Source organism: Gracilinanus agilis, chromosome 3, assembly GCF_016433145.1.
Source record: "Gracilinanus agilis isolate LMUSP501 chromosome 3, AgileGrace, whole genome shotgun sequence".
NCBI classification, from domain to species: domain Eukaryota; kingdom Metazoa; phylum Chordata; class Mammalia; order Didelphimorphia; family Didelphidae; genus Gracilinanus; species Gracilinanus agilis.
The window spans coordinates 623,536,985-623,560,566 of record NC_058132.1 but is presented as its reverse complement, the minus strand read 5'-3'; the positions used below and the strand labels follow the sequence as shown (position 1 = coordinate 623,560,566).

Here is a 23,582-nt window from a genome sequence, read left to right as displayed (position 1 = left end):
ATCAGATCTATAGATCAGAAGTTTCCTAAATTTCACAAACTGAAAGATATTATATCTCTATAGTGTAGCAGACCTTCAGATACTCTTAAAATTCATACTGTACTATAACTGTATCATTGATTATAAACGTAATTGCTGACCCTGAAACGCTGATTTATAAAATTCTAACATGAGGAACAATGTCTTTACTAGTTGCTAGCATGTTAACATTCACTTATACCCAGAGATAAAAATAAACAATTTCAAAATATAGAGACCTAGTAGAAAAAAAAACCAACAAACTGACCCATATTGGAGCAAGATGAGGTGTGTATTACTTTGATCACCCAGTTAAGCTTATTTCCAGATATTTTCATTTTATTACAAGAGACACTTATCTTTTCCACCTACACAATAATGTACAGAATATTAAAAGAATGAGTAAATATAAATGAATATATTTATCTATTCAATGAATAAGTAAATATAAAATAATATGAATGAATAATAGCTAAATAGTTACTTGTCCCTGGACCATTTCTATATGAAAAATACTAAAATGATGAGGATGAAATAATTATTTTATTATTAATTATGATAATATTTTTTCTTTTTTCAATAGGTCTCACAGGACCTTTTCTAAGACAAGGCATTGTGCTTTCCCCCCCTCAAGTAAATAAGTCTTATAACTAGATTTCCAATAATATCTATAAATATTTAAATCAGTTTTCAAGGTACTACATTTTTAACCAGTCTTCTTTTCAATGTCTCTGGTTAAAGCACTTGGAATTCAAATGACCGCTACCTTTAACAGCTTGTATCCCTGTAACATGGTAGACTAGTTAGTTATTTAAGAGCCTAAACAGACTGCCCTTGAGTCTCTGAACTTTCTCTGACATACTACAGAAGGATTCTCACTTTGGAAGATTCCTCTGTTCTTGAACTTCTCACCCTGAATTCTTGAATTCCTCTGATTGTTGGTCCCCCCAGAACTTTCATTTTGAGGAAAGTGAACAGATGTGGTATAGTGGATCAAGTGCCAGTCCTGGAGTTAGGAAGACTCAACTTCATGAGTTCCAGTCTGTCCTCAGATAGATACCTAGCTTTTTGACCCTGAACAAATCACTTAACCCTGTTTGCTTCAGTTTTCTCATTTACAAAAATGAGATGGAGAAGGAAATGGCAAACCACTCCAGCATCTTTGCCAGGAAAACCTCAAATCATACATGACTGAAAATAACTGAAAAACAACAGTATAGGTAAGCCATATTTTCCTTCCTCCCCAGACTCATCTCATTATTCTCTTAATTTCCCTTAAGATGCTCTCTTTTAACTATCCCTCCCTTTCTACCTGCTCCCTCTTCAGCTTTCTGTTATGTTTTGTCTTTGCCCAGTAGAATGTAAGTTCTCTGAGAACAAGGTATCTTTCATTCTTTTTGTATTTATAGTCCTGGAACTTAGCACACTGGCTTCTAATACCTTAATATTATTTCTAAATACTTTTTGGGAACATTTTTTGTATCATATACTCCTATGGCAGCCTAATAAAAACTATGGACTCCTCAAATAAAGTTTTTAATGCATCAAATTATATATAGCTAGGATTATGGTGAAGACCAATTATATTAAAATACAGTTTGTATATAGGGAAACTAACTGTATTAGTAATGGGGATGAAAACTAAAATAATTTCAAAGTAGTAGTGAACATAAATGATATTTCAAAATGTTTACAAAAACCACATGATGTGAAAATATCTGTGATTTCTATTGGTGCTACTATGTTCTTTTGCCTACAGCTCCAAAGGAAATGCTAAATTTCAGTCAGAAGCTCCCCCCACTAATCTCTAACTGAAATTCAGCATTTCCTTTATAATTATAGGTATCAGAACAATACGTGTACATATATATATATATATAATTTCATCTAAGCTCGCAGACTGAAATATAACCTAGGATCACTTAGGGTTATCAGGACTTCAGGTTAAGTATTCCTGTAGTAAATATTTAATAAACATTCACAGAATAGGATTAAGTGGAAACCACATAGGACCAGTGAGGTAACCAATATTTTCAATTCTTACTATAATTTTAGAGTGATGTTGAATGTGTTTTACTTTTTGCTTAATGGACTCCAGATTCAAGGACTTTGGACCTGTGCTAATTTAAACACATTGTGTAAATAAATGAACCATCTGGTCAAAGGACTCAAAGCCTCAAGAGGCCACAATTCCCAGGTTCAGAATCATTTGTCCTGGTCAATTTCTTCCCTATCATTTTCTATTCTTAGAAGAGAATTTTTTTTCAAGATAAAGAAAGAATGCCCAAACCTAGGGAGACACTGATTCCACACTACGATAGCTTATGCACTTGTCTCCTTAAGTGTCGGCAATTTATGAATCTCTTTCAGGCTCTTCATTGATTTTCTATGGAAGTAGGTCAGGACAGCTTTTAAAAGGAGCAGCTTTCTGCTCTGGTTTTCACTTAACTCTGAAGAATGAGTATGAAAAAAATTTAATATGCAAAACAATTCTGCTTAATTAGCATCCAGAATGAAAGAGTTCCTTGGCAAACCCTGGAAGTTAGAGGGATACATATTGATGATTACTTCTTTCCACACCTATTTCTTCGCATTTGTCATATATTCATTTATGAGAATATGATCTATCATATTTCTGTGCCATTTATAAAATGGTTCAATTCTTTTATGAGTCTTTGTGCTCAAACAAAAGGCTTTGATGAAGTCATAGGTATATCATTCCAATATCATCCTTGACAAATTTTAAGTAATATATATGGTACATTACCATATTTAAACTGGAAATTGAACTCAGAAATGATGCATGCTTGGTAATTTATTTGGTATTTAATATTTGGTAGCTCATTTCAAAGGAAATAGATTTTAACTTGGAGTCATGAGATCTCAGAGATCATAGAAAAACTGAATTCTAGAAAGGTGAAGTCATTAACCTAAGATCACAAGGTAGGATTTGGACCCATTTTCCTCTGACTCTCAATATAGTATTCTTTCCATTGTTCCAGTCCAATTGGCTGGATTTTGAGTATGTGAAGAAAACTTTCTTTTTTTATTCCCACTAATAGCACTCTCATATGGGATCTTACTATTAACTGTGTGGATTTCTTTCTATGTACTGACCATCTACCCTGCCTCAAAGGCTTTAATCACATAATGGTATCATACTTTCTCTTCTTATATATAGATTTATTTACATAACTTCTCTACTCAGGACTTTTTATTCTGGCTATCATATAATTTTGGACTCCTTTGCTTATACCAATGGCCTTCTACAATCTGCCACCATGTTACTTTTCCAATCTTTGTTCTTATTACTCCATGATGCATACTCCAGTTTTGGCCAAAGAAGGGCAGTTGAGAGTTTTTTGAAACAATTCAATTATAAAGTGGTGAGGTTTGCGGTCAGTCAGGGAAAACAATGAAGAAAAAATAAAAATAATAAATTTTCCTACTAAAATAAATCAGTCAAAAATGTTTCCTAATTAGCCAATGGGGCAATTCAGAAATAACTGTAAGATCTAGTGCCTAGTTTACTAGATTCAGAGTGATTATGAATAAAAAGGAACTAGAGGAAATAATTTATTTTAAGTATTTTAATACTTTCTTTTTCATACTGAGTTTTAATTGATAAAAATATATTCAAATGGAAACATCTAGTAGGTAGGTATAAATAGAGTAGAAAGTGATCTGAGAGCAGTCAAGGCAAAAAAAGATTTGTAAGTCATCCAACTGATAGTTGCAGCTGTAAACAAAAATGAATTATTAACTGTAGATAAGCATGAGAATGACTAAACCTCGGGAAACATCTTCAGTAAGTTGAGCCAAGAGGAAGAGAAGCATTAGACAAAATTTAGAGGAAGGAGGGAATGTTCATATTGAAAAATTAACCAAGTGTACTGGGATATTAATGTAAAATGTTTTTAATAACAAAATATTATGGACATGGAATATTCTTCATCTGAGTTGTGTATAACTAAGCAAGTAATCTAGTAATAACACAGAAAATTCAAATAGTGGCACCACATTCACTGGAAGAGAGACGTTAAGAGGTAGGTGAGAGTATATTCAGTAAGACATGGTAGTCAGAGGCTGATGATGGGAGGATGAAAGCAATTAAAATATCTCAAAAAATTAAAACATTAGTCAATAAAAATTTATTAATTGCCTACCATGGTATCTGTAGTGTATGTCACTCTTTTCTTTAACACTGTTTTCTCTAGGTCTTCAACATGGTTCCATCTTCTGATTATCTCTCTACCTGTCTGACTACTCTTCGTGCTTCATCAAAAGAAACACTCTATCTCCAGCATCATTTTTAACTGAATTTCCCTCATGCCTTCTCATCTCCACCTGAGGCTTCCTTGAAGTCTCAGTCAAAGTATCAACTCACATAGGTATATCTATGTGTGTGTGCGTGTGTGTGTGTGTATACATATACATATATATATGTATACATACATATATATATATATATATATATATATATACACGCACGTGTATTTCTTGTACTGAAGTGTTTGTATGCTGTCTCCCACATTAGACTGTGAGCTCTTTGAGAGCAATGTTTTGTCTTTCTTTGTATCTAGCATCTGGAAAATAGTGACTGTTTAATAATGCTATTTGATTGATTTATCACAAACTGAAAAATATCCTTGACAATTAAAAAATGATAAATGGTACAGGAAACTAGATCATTATACCAGAGACAACTATTGCCCACCATTTTCCAGGCAAAATAATAACCTATAAAAAATTAATAATTTCACTATACTGTATACTCATTGTCTTCAAATAATATGGAATGAAAAGCTTTCAAAACAGATGTCTAATGGGGGATATTAAAATCTGGTGGGAACAGGATAAAGTGTATATCATTCCAGTCATTCTGTCAGTCTGCTGGAGTTATCCTGAAGATTTTTTCAGAAGGTGACCTGATGTTCAAACACTCTTAGTTCATTTGCAAAAAGCAATATTTTTGTCTGCACAGTAGTTCACCAAGCATTAAATATAAAAGAGCTGTATGGTGACATTTCTATGAAGTACACTGAATGTAAAATGAAAAGATTAAGAAGAGGAGAGGAGAAGGGGAGGAGAAGGAGGAGGAGGAGGAAAAAGAGAAAGAGAAGGAGGAGAAGAATTATTCTTGTTATTCATTTAGCACTGTAAAGTTTGCAAATTACTTTATAAATACTATTTCATTTGATGCTTGGGGCAAGCTTGTAAAGTAGAAATAACAAGTATTATTGTGCTCCTTTTGCAAATAAAATAAACCTGAGGTTTTGTATTGTTTAGTCACTTTCCCTGGCATGACAGCTAGTAATCATAAGAGAAAGGATTCAAACTTTGGTCTTTCTGCCTCCAAGAATAGGAAAGATAACTATTATAGCAACTCACAGAATGGTTGGTATTTTTTGGCAGGTTCCCATCTAGATTTGAGTTTTGTATGGCTGCCCCTTCTTTCTCTGCCAAACAATCTTCTGTCTTATATTATTGCATTCTAAAAATTCATGAATTAGAAAAATACAGTCCTCTGTAGACACGGTTCACAATCTGTACTTTTCAATGGAACTGAATCTTCATCAAAAGGGACAATAATACAGAAAAGTACATTTTTCTTTCCCTGCCATTGGAAAAATATGCCAAGTTCCTGAACAGTGAGTATTGCTCTTCCTGACTCAGTTTACCTTAGTATGACCTGAGGGTATGAGAGGTATTCCACTAGAATTTCCAGTCTTGCTATTTCTTCAGTATTTTTCTTTCTCCCCTTTGACTCCAAAAATAGCTTAGATTCAATTGCTCGTTTTCTATTCCATGAAGAGAAAGTTTAATCAAACTAGCTCCCAACATATCCCTACATGAACAGGTCGCTTTGATTAAAGAAGAAGGCTGAGAGTGCAGTTAGGCAGCTTGGTAAATTGAAAGTCAAGTCTAGGGATAAGAGGTCTGAGTTCAAATTTGACTTCAGTAACTTCCTAGCTGAGTGACCCTGGGCAAGACACTTAATTCCCATTGCCTAAGTCTTATTCTTCTTCTGCTTTCAAATCAATACCCAATATTGAGTCTAAGATGGAAGATAACGGTTAAAAAAAAACAAGATAAGTTTCAGGATCAGAAGATCCTTTGGGATTTTCTTTCTCTAATACTAGTGGTTTTGTTGTTCTTGGTTTTTTTTGGGGGGGATGGGAAGGAATAGTTAAAATAAAAATAAAAACTTTGTTGTATTTCCAATGCTAAAAAAAATGATTGAACTATTTCAAACTCTTTATCTAATACAGGCACATTCTACCTGGAAGTATGGACATAACAACAAACCAGAAGAAATAAGCCTGGATTTATGAAGTTCTCTCTTCTCCAAAGGGCTCAGTGGCTTCATTCATTATCATTTTAGTCCATTTAGTATTGGAGATAAACAATGCATCACCATTAAGCAGACTGAAATTCCTTTTAAAAAATCTTGTGTCAGTTATTCTCATAAAGAAACCCACATGCATATTTCTACCTCCAAATAGTGGGAGACAAATCAATTTTTTCCCTAGTACATTCGTTTATGCTGGAGGTGATGATTATTTGGGTAACTACAAAATAGTAGACAGATAAATGCTTTATTGCTGTCTTTATTATTTCTCCCATTAATAAATCTACCTTGAATGAAATGGCAATTCCTTTCATTGCACAGCTTAGGGCAAAAGAAACAGCTTCCCTTGTGAGTTCTCTTGTGTTAGGCACATTTTAACATGGAGTTTTCTAAACCAGTGCAGCTTATACATGTACATACATGTGTATGTATGTACATGTGCATGTATATGTACATGTAGGCACAAATTCACCCATATATATGTATAGGGTTATTGTGAGACTCAAATGAGACAATAATGGATATCAAACATTTTGTGACCCTTAATGTTCTACAGGAATTCAAGTGATGATTGTTTTTGTTGTTGTTGTCACTTTATTATTATTAGCCTACAATCACCAGGCCTCCCCTGTGGGGTGATGATTTAATTTCCTGGGAATTCTACTACACTTCTTTTGAGCTCAAGCAATGTTTACAAAGCAACATAGGTGCGTTCTTAACAACCATGATCTGGGCGTGGGTGGGAAGGATAAGAGTAAGCACACACTTTTAAGTATAAAATCTGTATTATTAACACTTTTTAAAGGTCTAAACAATCAATAAACCAAATCCCTGATTTGTTGTAATAATGAATTTCTAGTTATAAGACCCATAATTAAAATTTAATGAGTGGTTCTTTCAAGCCAGTAGGAATTAGCCCCAGTATATCAATATACATATTCCTAAATGCTTGTGTGTGTGAGCATATGTAGATGGTACATAACACTGGATATGAAATCAAGAAGACTTGAAGTTCAATTAATTCCCAGACACTTAATGGTTTCACAACCCTTGATGTCACCTAACCTTTCTCTTCCTCAGTTTCCTCAGCTGTAAAGTGGGGATGATAATAGCATCTGTATCCCAGATACAGATACACAAATTGGACAAGATACTATTTGTAAGGTGCAAACCTTAAAATGCTATCTCAATGTCAACTCTTATATTATGTGATTGTCAAATAATTCTTGTGCAGATGGTCACTTGGATTTAGTTTACAGACCAAAGTTACTCATATACATGCCCAATTTTCTGAATGACTAGCTCTCACATTCTTCTCTGACCCTTCTTTCCCTTTTCTTTACTATTCGCTTTCCTTTACTATTAGAAACACAGATTTCTACTGTTGAGCTCATCTAGAAAGAATAAGATTTGAAATATAAAGGGAGAAATAAAGAAAGGAATTAGAAGAGAATCTGGCCATCCAAATATTACTCTCACAGTAGCCCAGGTCTTAGGTCAATCCAAGCCTTAAAGCTCATTAACTTTAACAATCATATCTTCCTTTCTGTAATGTGTTATGGAATTTGGGATCTTACCCAGATGCCATGACTGTTGGTTGTCACTCATCTTGATCTCCATTTTGTTATCAGACTCTGCTATTACATATTCCAGGCTCGTACCCAACTCTAACATAATTTCTGTGTGATCTTGAGTGAATTATTTATTATTCTTCTCAGAGGTTGAGACTCCTTAAATGTAAAATATCAATAAAACTCTCAATACCATCTACCTCACAGGAACACATCTGAAAATTTTTCCTTCAGATCTTTTCACTCATGTCCAACTCTGTAACTTCACTTGGGCCATCTAGTCAAGATTTTTGTGTTTTTCAGTCACTTTGGTCACATCAGACTTTTCATGACTTCATTTCAGGTTTTTTGAGCAAAGAAAATGGAATGGTTACCATTTCCTCCTCCAGCTAATTTTATAGATAAGGAAAGTGATGTAGAATTAAATGACTTATCCAGTGTCACAAAGCTAGTGCCTGAAGCTAGATTTGAACTCAGAAAGAATAGCCTTCTTGACTCCAGGTCCATCAGTCTATCTGTACATCACCTAGCTGCTCTTAGAAACATTAACTTACTCTTCAAATGTTGGGTAAAAGCAACCATTGAATGTAACAAATCTCTTTCATGGCTCTTAATTTGTTAAGAGTAAGGTTTTGAAACTTGATTTTCTTACTCTAAATTTAGTATTCTTACTTCCATATCAGTCATCACTCAGCCAAATTATTAATTAAATAATGCTTTAATTCATAATTAATTAAATGATATTTTGTTTTAATTGTCCCGGAAAGCAGCTACTGATTAGGAAAATTTATTCTGAGTTTAATTTAGTTTAAAAAATATTTAGCAAGTATTTATCATGTATTATAGGAAGTTTCAGGATAAGTAACACATGAATTGCCCTGGCCTCAAATGAAATAAATGGACATCCTCAGTCTGACAGTCGACAAGCACTTAATCACCTAAAGTGCCAGGCACTGTGTTAATTAATCACTGGGGATAAGAAGAAAGGCAAAAGACAATCCTCAATCTCAAGGAGCTCACAGTCCACTTGGGAGTCAACATGCCAAAACATAGAGAATAAATTAAAGACAACCAATACAAGCAAAGCACTGCCATGAAGGGGGACCAGGAGAATCTTTTTGTAGAATATGGAGCTTGAAGGAAGCCAAAGAAACCAGGAGTTAGAGATGAGGAAGGAGAGAATTCTCCTCATGTGGATCAGGCAACACAAATGCATGGAGTCCAGAGATGGATGTCCTCTATGAGGAAGCATGTGTCATTTTTACTGAATTGCAGATTGAGTAGAGATGAATGATTTTTGAAATGGCTTAGAAAGGTAGAAAAAGAACAGCCAGGTAGCTCAGTGAATAGAGTCCTAAGCCTGGAGTGGGGAGGCCCTGGGTTCAAATTTGGCCTCAGACACATCCTATCTCTGTGATCCTGGGCAAATTACTTAGCCCTTACCCCTTTTCTGCCATGGAATCTATACTTAGTATCAGTTCTAAAATAGAAGGTATGGGTTTCCTTTTAAAAAGGCAAAAAGGCATTCAAAGATGATCAAACCTACCATTATGATTTCCTCTCCTACTCAGCTTTTTCTCTCATTTTTTATGGTCAGATATTTTATTTTTTTTTTAATTTTTAAATCCTTACCTTGTGTCTTGCAACCAATATTATGTCCTGTACTATGTTTTGATTCCAAGGCAGAAGAATGGTAAGGGCTAGGCAAAAGGGGTCAAGTGACTTGCCCAGGGTCACACAGCTAGGAAGTGTCTGAGGCCAAATTTGAACCTAGGACCTCCTGTCTCTGGTCCTGGCTCTCACTCCACTGAGCCACCTAGCTGCCCTCATGATTAGATATTTTAAAAGAAAGTTAAAGAAAACTAAAAAAATGCCAGACCACAATAACAATATAACAAGCAGGAGGGGCACTGTAAACGTATACCTTTTTCTTATGTGTTTGATTATTCATAAATATTCATGCATTTTGCACAAATAACATCAGAATGCCTTGGTAATGTTAAAGAAAAAGTTTCTATAGAAATGAAATCTGAAGGTTGCATTTAGAAACAAAAAAAATTCAAAGGTAATAAATTACAATCTAGATCTGCTAATTCAAGCCTCTTTTCCTATTGTTTCAACTTTTTGTCAATAATTATAAAGAATGAAAAGCCTGTGAAGTGACTGCATGAGTTACATGTTTGTAATTGCTTTAGATTTAAGCTGGAGTGAAGGTCACTTAACAAGATTTTCTAGAAGTAAAATGGGGGTGACTGGAGGAATCTTCCTTCCATTTCAGCTCTAGATTGACAGAATGAAAAACTTGGAATATATAGATAGCTATTATTAATATTTTGTCCTCCTATATCCATCTTTGCAAAATGGCAGAGGCTGTCCAGCAAGGTAAGAGGGTAGATATTAGAAAGTAAAGGAAGATTACATCATCTCCTAGAGAGCAAAAAGATGGCTCAATTACTTGTAAAAAAGTTGTATAGTTTTTGTTTCTTCACAAGCATGTGAAAAATCACCTATACAAATTGACTTCAAGCTACTATCACCTACCCCAAGCCAAAAATGGGGATGTTTATAGTTTCAGAAGTCGCCTGTCTTCCTCCCTTCCTCTCCATGTCACTGTCTATATTTCTTTGCTGCATATTTTAAAAAGCACAGAGGAGAATGAATTGAGATAAATGGGTTCAAATCCTGGTACTAATATTTTGAATTCCTTTATATGTGAAATGAAATGTTTGAATTAAATTACTTTCCAGCTTTAACATTGTGAAGAGAAGATGCTATGATAGTGGATAAGTCATGTTTGTTCAGTCTGAATTTCTTTAGTGATAACATAAGGGTATAATAACTAATCTTGACAACAACTTTTTATAACTTACAGAGCAATAGAACTATGAGTTATTAAGTCAAAAGTAAATGCTAAATGGATATTTACTTGTACTATTTTTCCCCATTTCATGCAAGAATAAAATTTTACTTTCGTTTAATAGTATTCTAATGCCATGAAATGTACCTTCCTACACTACGATTTGCATAGGTAGGAAATAGAACATGGTGATTGCTAATTTTTTTTTAAAAGGCAGATTCTAATTAAATTTTTCAGAAGAGAAGAAAGATCTTTTGTGGAGTCAATGAGAGAAGTCAATGAAGTGCCAAGCTCAAAAGAATTTGACAGATGGATTATTCTTGAAATAATTTCATTAGCTCAACGTTTCTCAAACATATGTATTTTCCAGTTAGTGGGCAGAGTTGCCAGCTGGGACTGTCAAAGGCCTACCCCTGAAGTACATAGGTAAGCAAGCAAACAAACTAAAAAAAATAGCATCTTAATTACACAGATGATAGCAATTCTAGAACAATAATACAAATGAGTTCACACTGATGATTATGAGTAAATAAATCCACATAATATCAACTTTTAAGTAGATTGTAGATTTTAAAGGCTTTGCATAGAAAATTTCCTTAGCTCTATGCCAATACAATGCCAGACAAATGAATGAAGAGAGGGGAAATTCAACCAATTATGCAAATGTATGGCATTGTTAGAAAATATGTTTGGAAACTGGACTGTATTTTCATAGATAACATCTTACCTAAAATCTTTGACCAAATTACATCTCCTATCACACTCGTTTCCTTTGGTCCTAGTTTGTAGTGCCATTCTTAAAATGGAATTGCAGCACTACTTGTAATTGTTGGCAAATAATGTCATCATTTTGATTTTTATCTGTATCTTATCAAAACAGAAACCTTTTTCTGGGTGTACTGTGAGTAATCCTTCAGGATTAAATCATTGCTATAAATGCTGAAGTAAAGTAGGATTAGATCTATCACTCGCCTTTTTTTCTGACAGCTCTTTGCTGCTGAATTCTTCTTAGCACAAAAAAAACATAGGATTTGGAAAGTGGCAACGCAAAACAAAAGCCGTAGAGTTCACCTAGGATCTAGAGTCTAGATGCTAGGCGAACTCTAAAGCTTCTAGACTAACATCCTTTTCTTTTTTTTTAAACAGATGAGGGAAATGAGGCCAAAAGAGACTTAGTGATTTACTTGATTTCTCATAATGTAATTACTATAAGAAGCAACTAAAATCAAGATTTCCTGTTTCTTGAAAAACTTACCAAAGAAGCAAAGATGTTTATTTCCACTGAAAGAATTAAAAAAGACACACGTGTATGGAGGTGTAGAATAGACCCACACAGCCTTCAAACAACTAGAGGGGGGCAAAGCTATATAAAGTGTGTCATGGGAAAGGGAAGGGTTGGGCTGTATGACTGGGTAACATGGCAAAACTTCTGCCCAGCATATAAAATATACTATCAATGCTTTGGAATGTACCAGGATGCAACTTCAGTAAGATAGATAGAAGGGAAAGCATGGAAACCTTTCAGGGAATGCTAATCTTTTGGGGCTGGAACATTGCAAAGTCACTTTCAGACATGTGTCATCATTCCATAATCTTGATATTCTAAAGCATTTATGAATATCACAAAAGCTATCAGAAATCTGTAAGTTTTTTATATTCTCAAGCCGTGTTTCTTTCCACAACTACTTTTCCTTGGTTCTTTATGAATTCTGGACATTGTATATTATAAATCAACAGGCATCTATTTGGTGATTCCCTTGTGCTGAGCACTGGAATTACAAATATCAACATGAAAGAAGACAATTCTTTCCTTCAAAATGATTACATTCTAATAAGGAAAAATAACATAATAAAGGAAATTGAAAATGGTGTAGGAGAAGATGGAAGTATCTGTCACAAAGCATTGTAGGAAACCTTTGAAAAAAAGCAGCAGTGTAGCCTAGAAAGGAATAATGGTATATTTGGTCCCCTTTACATTGTGTCTGTGAGAAAATCCAGCAAAACAGAATGGAGGGCAGGTATTTCTAATGTACAAAGCTAAGGATGAAGTGAACTTTTAGAGGAAAGAATTCTCAGGCACTGTAGGAAACAGTTGAGATTTCAGTCATAGAAGGAACTATAGGCATCTGAATATAGATCAAAGCATACTACTTTCCCTCTATTTGTTTAATGAGTTTTTTCAGGTGTGCATGATACATGTCTTTCATGCCATGAGGATTATGGGAGTATGTATTGCATGACAGGATGTGTGTAATCTACCAGAATCTTCACTGTCTCAGGAAAGGGAAAAGAAGAAAATCTGGAGAGCAAAATGTCAGATAACACTTGTTAAAATTTGTTTCTACATGTAATTGAAAAAATAAAAATTAAAACAATAAAAAAAGAAAAAGACAAGGAAATTCAAGACCATAGCAATGTTATCTTTGTGATGGTGGGATTCAGGTTGATTAAATTGGTTGACTGATAATGACATTTCAATATATAGAAAGCAGGGAACAGAGACAAGGAAATAGGTACAAGGTGCATGCTTATTTAAGTAGAGATAAACCTGGAAGAATTCAAGCTATGAAATGGACAGCAGTTTACATTTCATTGTCTTTTTTTCTAGTCCATAATATCCTCTAATTTCATCAAGTTGGTTGGGAAAACTTAATTGACTAGGAATTCCCTAATCGACTGCCCACTGCTTCTTCAATATTTCCTCTCTTCAGTTATTTCTGTTATGGCAAACATTTGCAGAATTTTTCTTACTGTGTAGGGAAAGGGGGAAGAGACTGAACCAGTGATTTCATTGACATAAGGAATTCCCAGAGAAGGAAAAACAAATTTCAATGCCTCAAATTTTAACTGGTCAAATAAAAAGTAAAAAAAAAATCTCATATGATTTAGTGAGGGATTGGGATAGGGAATGGACCTGTAGTATAGGTGAACTAATAAAAGCTCACCTCTTCTTTCCAACTTATGATCTTAGTTATCTCTAGAACTAAAAGAATAAAGGGTTTTCTCAGAGTCAGAGTCAATATATTATACATTATCTTTCAAATTGTTGGGATTTTTGAGACTCTTTCTTATTAAATCTTTATAGATGGGGCAGGTAGATTGCTCAGTGGACAGAGAGCTAACCCTGGAATGGAAAGAACCTGGGTTCATATATGACCTGAGGTATCTCCTAGCTGTGTAACCCCGGGCACGTCACTTAACTTCAATTTCCTAGTCCTTACCATTCTTCTGCCTTGGAACAAAGACTTAATATAGATTCTAAGACTGAATAGTAAGGGTTTAAAAAAAATAAAAAGAAACAATGATAGTATTGAAAGTCATTGCTTTATAAATATTATCTCAAATGTTATCTCATTTGATCCTCATAACAATTCTGGGAGGTGAGTATCATTATTATGCCCATTTTACATATGAGAAAACTAAGGTGGACAGAGATTAAGTGATTTGTCTGGGGCCACCCAACTAGCAAGTTTCTGAGGCCATATTTAAATTCATAACTTCCTGACTCTTGAATCCAGAACTCTATCCATCATATCACCATGCTTCCTCAACTGGATCATCTGTAAGGCTAAAATTTATCCAAATTTATATATTTCTTTGTACAAATTGGATTTAATTTGTCAAAGTAGGAATCTAATATTGAATTAAATAAAACTTACTTTCTGCAGGTTCTTTTGATCTTCTTCCACTGGAGGACTTCCTCAGCAAACTTCGTCCTGAGGTAAAGAGGCTGGTGAGCTCCTCTAAAGGACTTGTGGGTGTTCTTGAGCGGGAGCCACTCTGAGATGACCCATAGGTATTGACAGAGGCATTTACCATCTTCCCTCCTTCCTGCAATGTGTTTCTGGCTGTAGAATGAGGCACTGATGGAGAGCTTCTTGAGATGCTTCCTGAATGTAAGGATTCATAGGGTGGTGGTCTTTTGAGGCTTAAGGGAGTAAGTGACCTCCCCATGCTAACAGGAGAAGGTGAAGCAGAGTGACTTTTAGGGTATCCATGTGGAGATGGTGTTCTGTATAAAGTGGAAGGGTGGGGAGGTGATGAAGAGTGGACAGAAGAGGAAGAAGAAGATGGTCCATGAGCTATTGTCTGGTCTTTCTCTGATTTAGGATGACCAGAAGTATGAGATGGCAGTGATGATGGAGAAGCTCCAGCCTGCTGTTTGATGTAAGACACGTTTTCCAACACAGGAAGCTTTGTGACCTCGAGTGGAGTTAGAGGTGACTCATCAGAATTGGGGGAACACTGGACGGGTGCCGGTGGAAACACCAACAGTGGGGGTCTATGAGACAGTAAGTTTGGAAAGGGAGGGGGAATATCACAAAGCAAACCCTTTGGAGTACATGGCACTGAGGACTTGGAGAAGTCTAAGTCAGGCACTGTGGGAGTAGCACACTGAGAAGAGCAGCTGTGATGGTCAAATTCACATTTTGACTCTTGGCCGACATCATCAAATATGGGATATTTCATTTCCTCGTAAACTGCCTCACTTTGGTCATCTTCCTCTTTTTTGAAGTCTCTTAAAATATTCCCCACCATTTCAATGTACACAGGCTCCTCTTCCTCAGCATCTAGTGCAGGACTGCTCACCTGTGATAAAGATGTGTCCCGCGTCAGCGATGCCTTCGTAGGCCCATGCTTTTTGATATAGGTTTCATCAAAAGATGTGCTTAACTGGGTATTTGGATTTCGCTTAGGCTTGGGAGGAGGAATCTTCTTGGAATATTCATCGCTGTGGGGTCTGGGTTTGGCTGGCCCTACAATAAAAAGAGGAGATGAGTATGTCAGGAAATGTTTGTTGTGGTGGTTCTGATTAGAATGTATTTGGGATCAATAATTTTTATTTATTTATTTATTTATTTATTTATTTATTCATTCATTCATCCATTTATTTATTTATTTATTTATTTATTTATTTATTTATTTAATAATAGCATCAACTAAGGAAGAGATATGGCAACATATCCCATAAAAACGTTTTCCATATTTAATTGAAATATGTTGACAAGCTATTATAATATTTATCTTCAAAATAATATTAATGAACCACTAATGAATTTTTAAACTGGAGAAATATTTGCATATCTGCATTTGAAATTGCAAATTGAAACAACCAGATCAAACATGGGTAGATATAAGTGGACAAATTTCCTAAAAATATAACCTTCAAAGATTAAACAAGAAACTCCTAAAATTTGCATCGATTCAATTGGTATGATATCTTGGGTCACAATCACTAAATGGTGAAGTTATTCCATTTTAATAAAATGAATTTTCCAAATGATGACATCTAATATGTAAAGAAAAATTCTAGTCTGTTATTCTGAATTTCCACTTCCATTCATACAAAAATAGCCTCTCTGTACCAATTGGTCTGATGCTTTATGTGGAAATTTACAGATTCACAGTTCTGAAAGTCCCAAAATAATAATGTCAATATTGATATATATGATCAATCACATGGTTCGATGGGTATGTGATTGGGGTTTTGATATTAAAAGTTCACTCTACTGCAGATGTGAATAATATGAAAATAGGTATTGAACAATGATACATATATAACCCAGTGGAATTGTATATCAGCTCCTGGAGGGGGGAGGGAAAGGGGAAGAGAATCATGGATCATATAATTATGGAAAAATATTCTAAATACATTAAAAATAAAAAATATATTGATGTCTAAATTCTGTATAGATCATGGTTATACTGAATTCATTGGTTTTTATTCAAGACGGTTATGTGATATAGAAAACTCTATCTTTAATGAGATTTCTTAGATCTGTTTGGCGGACATATGGAAACCTCAAATAAATTCTAAATAATAGCAGCTGTCTATAGTATAGCTTAATGTTTTAAAGGCATTTTTATGCCTTTGACTTTTCTAACATCCCTGTGAAGTAGATGCTCTCAATACTCTATTTTATATATATATATAAAAAAAAACAAATGAACAAACAAAAAATATGTCCTAGAGGTGAAGTTACTCAGCCAGGGGCCTTTCAGTTTTTAAGTGTCTAAGGTAGAATGGCAGGTGCTTCTGACTCAAAAAGCAGCACTTTCTCTAGTACAGTCACAACCCTAAGAAAGGTCTGAGAGCAACAAGAGTACTTCACTGAGATTTTTTAATATCTCTGTTTAGAGGTAGTTAACCACATATATCATAAATGGAATAATTCTATTTGGACAGTAAATAAACTTAAGTTCTCCAAGCTATAGGGTGGATTGGGCACATAGTATGGTTTAAGATTAAAATAATTTGCTTAGCGCACATGCAAGTAATTAGCCTCTTATTATTTCATTATCCCATTGTGCTTACATATGATTAGACTGATTATCATTATTGTTTATAGTCTGACTAACTATATTTGGTTCATTGTGGCTGATGGAGTAGTAATGGACAATTCCACTGTACTGCTTACAGATATGAGGTAATGAGCAAAGAAAGAAATTCTCTGTAATTTACAACCTCAGAGGAATGGTGGTTTTGGAACAAGGTAGGAGGATTCAATCCAACTCTCTTGGAAATAGTTCTAAACTATAATCTTTCTCACATTGGTGGTTCTTTAAGATCTTATTAAAGAAGAGGAAAGGGATAAATGGTAGACAGTGCAAGACTTCTTAAAATATTTTCGGATCATGGACCCTATTGGCAGTCTCATGTATTCCATCTATGAGTAACACTTTAAAATGCAAATAAAATATATAAGATCATAAAGAAAAACCAAATGTATTGAAAACTAGTGACCAAAATATTAAAAACAAAACAAGTTTTTGGATCCCAAGAGCAACAGAATTGAACTCATATTAAGGTATGACATCATCTATAGCTTTTCTTCCATCCTTATCAGTCATATAACTATGAAAAAGTCATTTTATTTCTCTGCATTTCTAATTCCATAATCTGTTAAATGAATGTAATCATCATTCGAAATGAGATAAAGTATATAAAACTCTTCACAATTTAAAATACCAAGGGTAGGTAGGTGCCACAATAGATAGAGAGTCAGGCCTGAACTCAGGAGGACCTAGTTTTAAATCTAAGTCAGCCAATATCTAACTGGGTAAATCTGGTCTTTGCCTAACCCTTTTTCCTCAGAGTTGTTACTAAAACAAAAAATAAGGGTTGAAAAAAGAATTTATGCACTATATAAGTGTCAGGTATGATTGAGAAGCTACTCCAATGAACTAATGCTCAATTTTAAAAAGTTAAATCTTTGGGAGCAGCTGGGTGGCTCAGTGGATTGAGAGTCAGGCCTACAGATAGGAGGTCCTGGGTTCAAATCTAGTCTCAGACACTTCCTAGGTGTGTGACCCTGGGCAAGTCACTTAACCCCCATTGCCTAGCCCTTACCACTCTTTTGCCTTGGAACCAATGCACAGTGTCAATTGTAAGATGGAGGGTAAGGGTTTAAAAAAAGTTAGATATTAGAAAGTTGTCAAATTTGATCAAGGGGGCACCTATAACCATTAGGGGTCTGATACATAACTAGCCTTGAGCTAGTCACTAGGGATACAGGTACAAAGAATTAAACAATTCCTACTCTCATGTAATTTACAATAAACTTAATCTTTTAAAATAGTACTTATGGCCATCATGCCCCTATCCTTTTGATGGTATTAGCAAGTTACTTTTTAACTACTTGTAACACCCTACCAGTTCTTGAATCCTTCCAAACATTTTGCCCTTAGACTCTAAAATTTAGACTCTTTAAAAAATGAGGATTTTCACCACTACCACAGAACTCTTTTTTGTCAATTATATCTATTGATATTTATGACATTCAAAATTCAAAAATTTATATTTTGATAATTATTGGATTTTTTAGCATTATGAAAAGTTTTTGACCTCATGCATCCCCTGAAAAAGTTTTGGGGAACCTCCCCTGACCCTAGTTTGAGTGAGAACCAGTTCTTTAGATTGATGCTTGGTCATCCCAGTTTTGCAGTAGGATTAGAAGAAGCAAGACAGACATTATAGATGTTTTGATGAAAAGTAGCAGTCTCAAATTCTATTGTTCCTCAACAGGGGCTAAGAAATGGGCAAGGGTTCAGATATGTTGAATCAACTAATTTGCACATGGCCTATTACTCACCTGTTACACTTCAAAGGGATTACTTCAAATTGGAAGAATAAATTAATGAGCAGAAAATAATTCTTAAGTTTCTCCTACAAACTCTGACATGTTCTCAGAGCTGATATGAAAGGTGAGGGACATGTAATCCACCCCTTCACTTCAGTTATCCTGAAAACTTCCCCAAGATAATCAGGGCCCATATAAACGACAAGTGAAGGAAATAACCATTTTCTCCCATCAGAACCATAATTAACAACTTGTGCACCTGATATAAGCCCAGTAAAACATCCCAGAAGAAACAGCACAAAATGTACTCTCAAATCAGTTAAGGTTGAAAGGTAACAGAAACTCTAAGAAGTCACTTCTAGAGAAAATATATCAGGGAGGAGGGAAAAGAATGAGGCTTAGGAGGAGACTACCTGAGGTGTAGCAGCAGGTGAAAGGACACCTTCCTATTAAAAAAAAATTACTAACATAAACTATATCAAATTTCTTGCTCTCCCAGGGAGAAGAGAAGGGAGGAAATGAAGGAGAGAATTTGGAGTTCAAATTTTAATACACAAATGTTATTTTTTACAAGTAATTAGGAAGAAATAAAATATTAAAATAAAGAAATAAAGAATTTTACTCTTGCTTATTAGATGCTCAGATCACTTAATAGGTTCACAAATTTAGAACTGGATGGGAACTTAGCGATCATTTAGTTCAATCTTTTCATTTTATAGGTAGAGTCAGAAACCAAGGAAGATTACACAAGATTAATTTCTGTGGTACTAAAGGACTGAAAGTGCTCACAATTTCCCCTCTGTGTGTTGGAAACCTTGGACAACACCAAAACTGCACTCTTCTAATTATTATTCATTTTTCCAACTCCTCTTAATCCCAGTAAATTTCCTCTGTTAATTATTTCCTATTTAACCTGTACATGTACACATCTAGCCTGTATATGTTTTGTATGTATTTTGTACATATTTGTTCCCATTTGCTCTCCATGTTTACCATAATGCTTGGCCATAGTAAACCTTTAATAATTGATTCCATGATTGAAATAATCCTCTCAGTTAATAAAGGGTTATTAACCCAGTTGGTTGCATCAACTTTAGGAACAGAAGTTCGGGTTTCAGTGGGAGTCCAAAGGATCCCACCACCTGACAGCATTATACACAAGGTATTTGGCTCATAATCTCTTTTCCAAAAGGTATTTTCTTTTTGTCAAAGGCAAAAAAAAAATACTAAGTCATAGAATGGCTGATTAAAGTAGGCTCTTTATTCTAATCTATTTTAACATATTCAAGGGTAGCTGGGTGTTACAGTGGATAGAGTACAGGCCTGGAGTCAGAGGATGAGTTCAAATCTTGGCTCAGATACTTCGTAGCCATGAGACTCAGGGAAAGTCACTTAATCCATTTTGTCTAGCTCATGCTCTTCTTTCTTAACTGTCACTCAGACAGAGAGTAAGTTTTTTTTAATGAGCTATATTAACAATTTCATAGGTTATTTACCATTAATGTGTTCTCTTTATTTATAAGAGTTAGGTAGGCACAGTAAGAAATGGTCCTTGGGGGAAAGAGGTGTAAAATGTTGACATTTGTTATGATTTCCTGGCATTAGATTTCTTTAAGATTTTTACTTTTAGAATTTGCACAAACTTACTATATGGTTTGGAGGCTTTTTTTTTTAAATTTGCATAGTCTATCTTGTCTATTTAAAATTTGAGGCTTAAGGGATGATTTTTTTTTGTGATTAAAGTGGTCATAACATGACTAATATAAGTGCAACTGGATTTCTTCCCCAGTAACCTTCTTCAAAGGACCTTGCAATGAAGGCACAAGATTTCCCTGACACTGCATTGACTTATGAGTCAATATCCTGTTACCATCCTTTCTTAACTCAGTTTCAAAGCATTGAATATGACTAGACCATAGAGTTATACAGAACTCAGTTTAGTATTTAACTATGCCTCAATTTACCAAATAATTCATTTTCCTTTACCTATACAAAGAAATATATGATTAATTTTAGTGGCTAATCTTATCATATGCCACTTTACTTTTCAGTTTACAATTTATGAAATGAGAGGGGAGATATACCTTTTATGACTACAAAACTATAAAGCTCAGTTCATCCTTCACTGATAAAAGGTGGAATAAAGACAAATATCCATCCATAAAAGGATCCCTTTCAATACACAATATAAATGTAGTATTCACGAATTTGATTGATTCTGCCTGTCTTTTCAATTGCCACAGATAAGAATGGCAATATTAAAAAAAAAAAAGAAAGAAACATTTCAAGCCTCCATATTTAACAGAAAGTAACTTCACTAAGGATGATTTTATTGTTCTTGAATGAATTCTAAATTCTTACAAATAAACCCAAAGATAGATACAGTCTTTTTGGTTCAGCTCCAGAACACAAATTTTCAAGCTTAAAATAGCTTAATGACAGCACCACTGAATAAGCAGAATGTGACATTTTGGAAATGAGATCTCTGAGCACAAAGGTTATGCATTGCTTTCAGACACGCCTAGATGATCTGTCTTTCACAGTTAATTTTGGAAATTCCTCATGCCCATTTGTCAAACTATCCTTCTGAAATCTTTCTTCCTATTTCAAGGAAAGAATGAATGCAAAAACAGAACTTTAGCATTTCTCTATCTTACTGACCCAGCAGATAACAAAAAAGACAATATTAAAAAAAATCAAGGTTGGAATTTTTAACCCAATTCTCCACATCTTAGTCCAGAAAAAAAATGTAGAAGTCACTTTTAATTCTGTGTTATTATATCAATTTTAATGAACTTTACAAGTAAACATGATTAATTTCCAAATTTCATTTTTATGTGTAGAATATATTTCATATTGAAGTATTTCTTAAGTGTAAGGATTTCAGTAAGGAAGTGTCTAGCTTGAAAATTCTTTTGTTGATAGTGTGAACTTAGCAAATCAAATCATGAGAAAATGTAAATAAGGGGGCAGCTGGGTAGCTCAGTGGATTGAGAGCCAGACCTAGAGACAGGATGTGCTAGGTTCAAATCTGTCCTCAGACACTTCCTAGCTGTGTGACCCTGGGCAAGTCACTTAACCCCTATTGCCCAGCCCTTTCCACTCTTTTGCCTTGGAACCAATACTCTGTATTGATTCCAAGATGGAAGTTAAGGATTTCAAAAAGGAAAGAAAAAGTAAATAAGTTATTTCTACTGAAAAGAAAGTTAGCAGAGTATAATGTTAAGATTACTTGATTCAAAGTCAAAAGAACTTGAGTTCAAATCCTATGTGATACCAACTGTGGATTAAATAAAACATGATTAAAAAACAATGAAATGTACCATCAATAAGATAAGAGGTAAAAATTTTGTTAGAATGAGAATCCTCTCAGTCAATCTGACTTAGAGATTGGAGAGTAGGTAATGAATAATGTAATATATATATATATATATATGTATATATATATATATATATATTAGATATTAAGTAAGGAAGAAGCAGGATATAGTGAGAAAGGTATAATAAGATTTACAATCTAGAGACCTAGATTCCAATCCTACATTTTTTGCTTTGTTATAGTCTTTGGATCATTTTTCATTCGTGTCTGATTCTTTATCCAATTGGGGTTTTCTTGACAGAGATACTGGAGTAGTGGTCAAATCACCTTTTTGAACTGGGGCAAAAAAGTGATTTGACCAGGGTCACATAGCTTATGTGTCTGGGGTTGCATTTGAATTCTTGAAGACGAATCTTCCTTTTGCTAAAGCCAGTGCTCTATCCGTTGTGCCACTCAGCTGCCCTGACATTTTCTGGTTGTGTGAATACTGAGCAAATTATTTAAATTTCTATGAGCCTCAGCCAACTCACTAAGATATCTTCTAAACTGTAGACACAGCATTTTATGTTGGTAGAAGAAATACTTATATTTAAGAAACCACAAGATCCGTGACCTATCTATGCATTCCCATGAAAAAATAATTACAAAATAAAAGGGAGAAAATGTCTACATTGTGTTATACTAGTCCTGGCTTAATCTAGAAAGTGAGAGACACATTTCCCACTTCCAGAATAATGGTGCTCACAATAACTCTCCTTTCACAGCCCACTATTCCAGGGGTTAGAGGTATATTTTTATTTTTCTCACAGTCACAAGTCCTGCAATATCTTTTTCAAGATTGCTAGTTTCTTTATAATGTCATTTATTAATGGAGAAGATAAGACTAAGGCATTTCTGAAATGCTCCTTTCTTGGCTATTAATGGTGGAGTCACTTAGTCTGCTGACCTGAAGTAGGGCTTTAATTCTATCTAAGTCTCAGTCATATTGCAGACTTCAATCTTTCTGAAATGTCCTCCTCCTCACCTGTGCCTTGTACTTCCTTTGAAGCACCTCTAGTACCACCTAACTTCTCTGGGACCTTTTCTGATCTCTCTGAAGCTCCTTTATATCTTTTTTTTTTAAAACCTCTTATCTTCCTCCTTAGAATCTATACTGTGTACTGGTTTCAAGGCAGAAGGGTGGTAAGGGCTATGAAATGGGGATTAAGTGACTTGCCCCAGGTCATGAAGCTAGGAAGCATCTGAGGTCACATTTGAACCCAGGACCTCCATTCTTGAGCCAGTGTCTCAATCCACTAAGCCTCCTTGCTTCTTTCCCTCTCCATGTTTATACAAGGTTTCATTAATTAGATGTCTTTATATATATATATATATATATATATAT

General features: G+C 34.6%; 1 protein-coding gene across 1 annotated transcript in view; it reads right to left on the bottom strand.

The window, feature by feature from the left end:
- NYAP2 (neuronal tyrosine-phosphorylated phosphoinositide-3-kinase adaptor 2) overlaps positions 1 to 23,582 on the bottom strand; it is a 336,968-nt gene that overhangs the window by 99,903 nt on the left and 213,483 nt on the right. Inside the window, exon 3 of the mRNA XM_044670792.1 lies at positions 14,458 to 15,555. Coding sequence (XP_044526727.1) covers positions 14,458 to 15,555 — 1,098 coding nt within the window. The remainder of the gene's footprint in view (positions 1 to 14,457; positions 15,556 to 23,582) is intronic.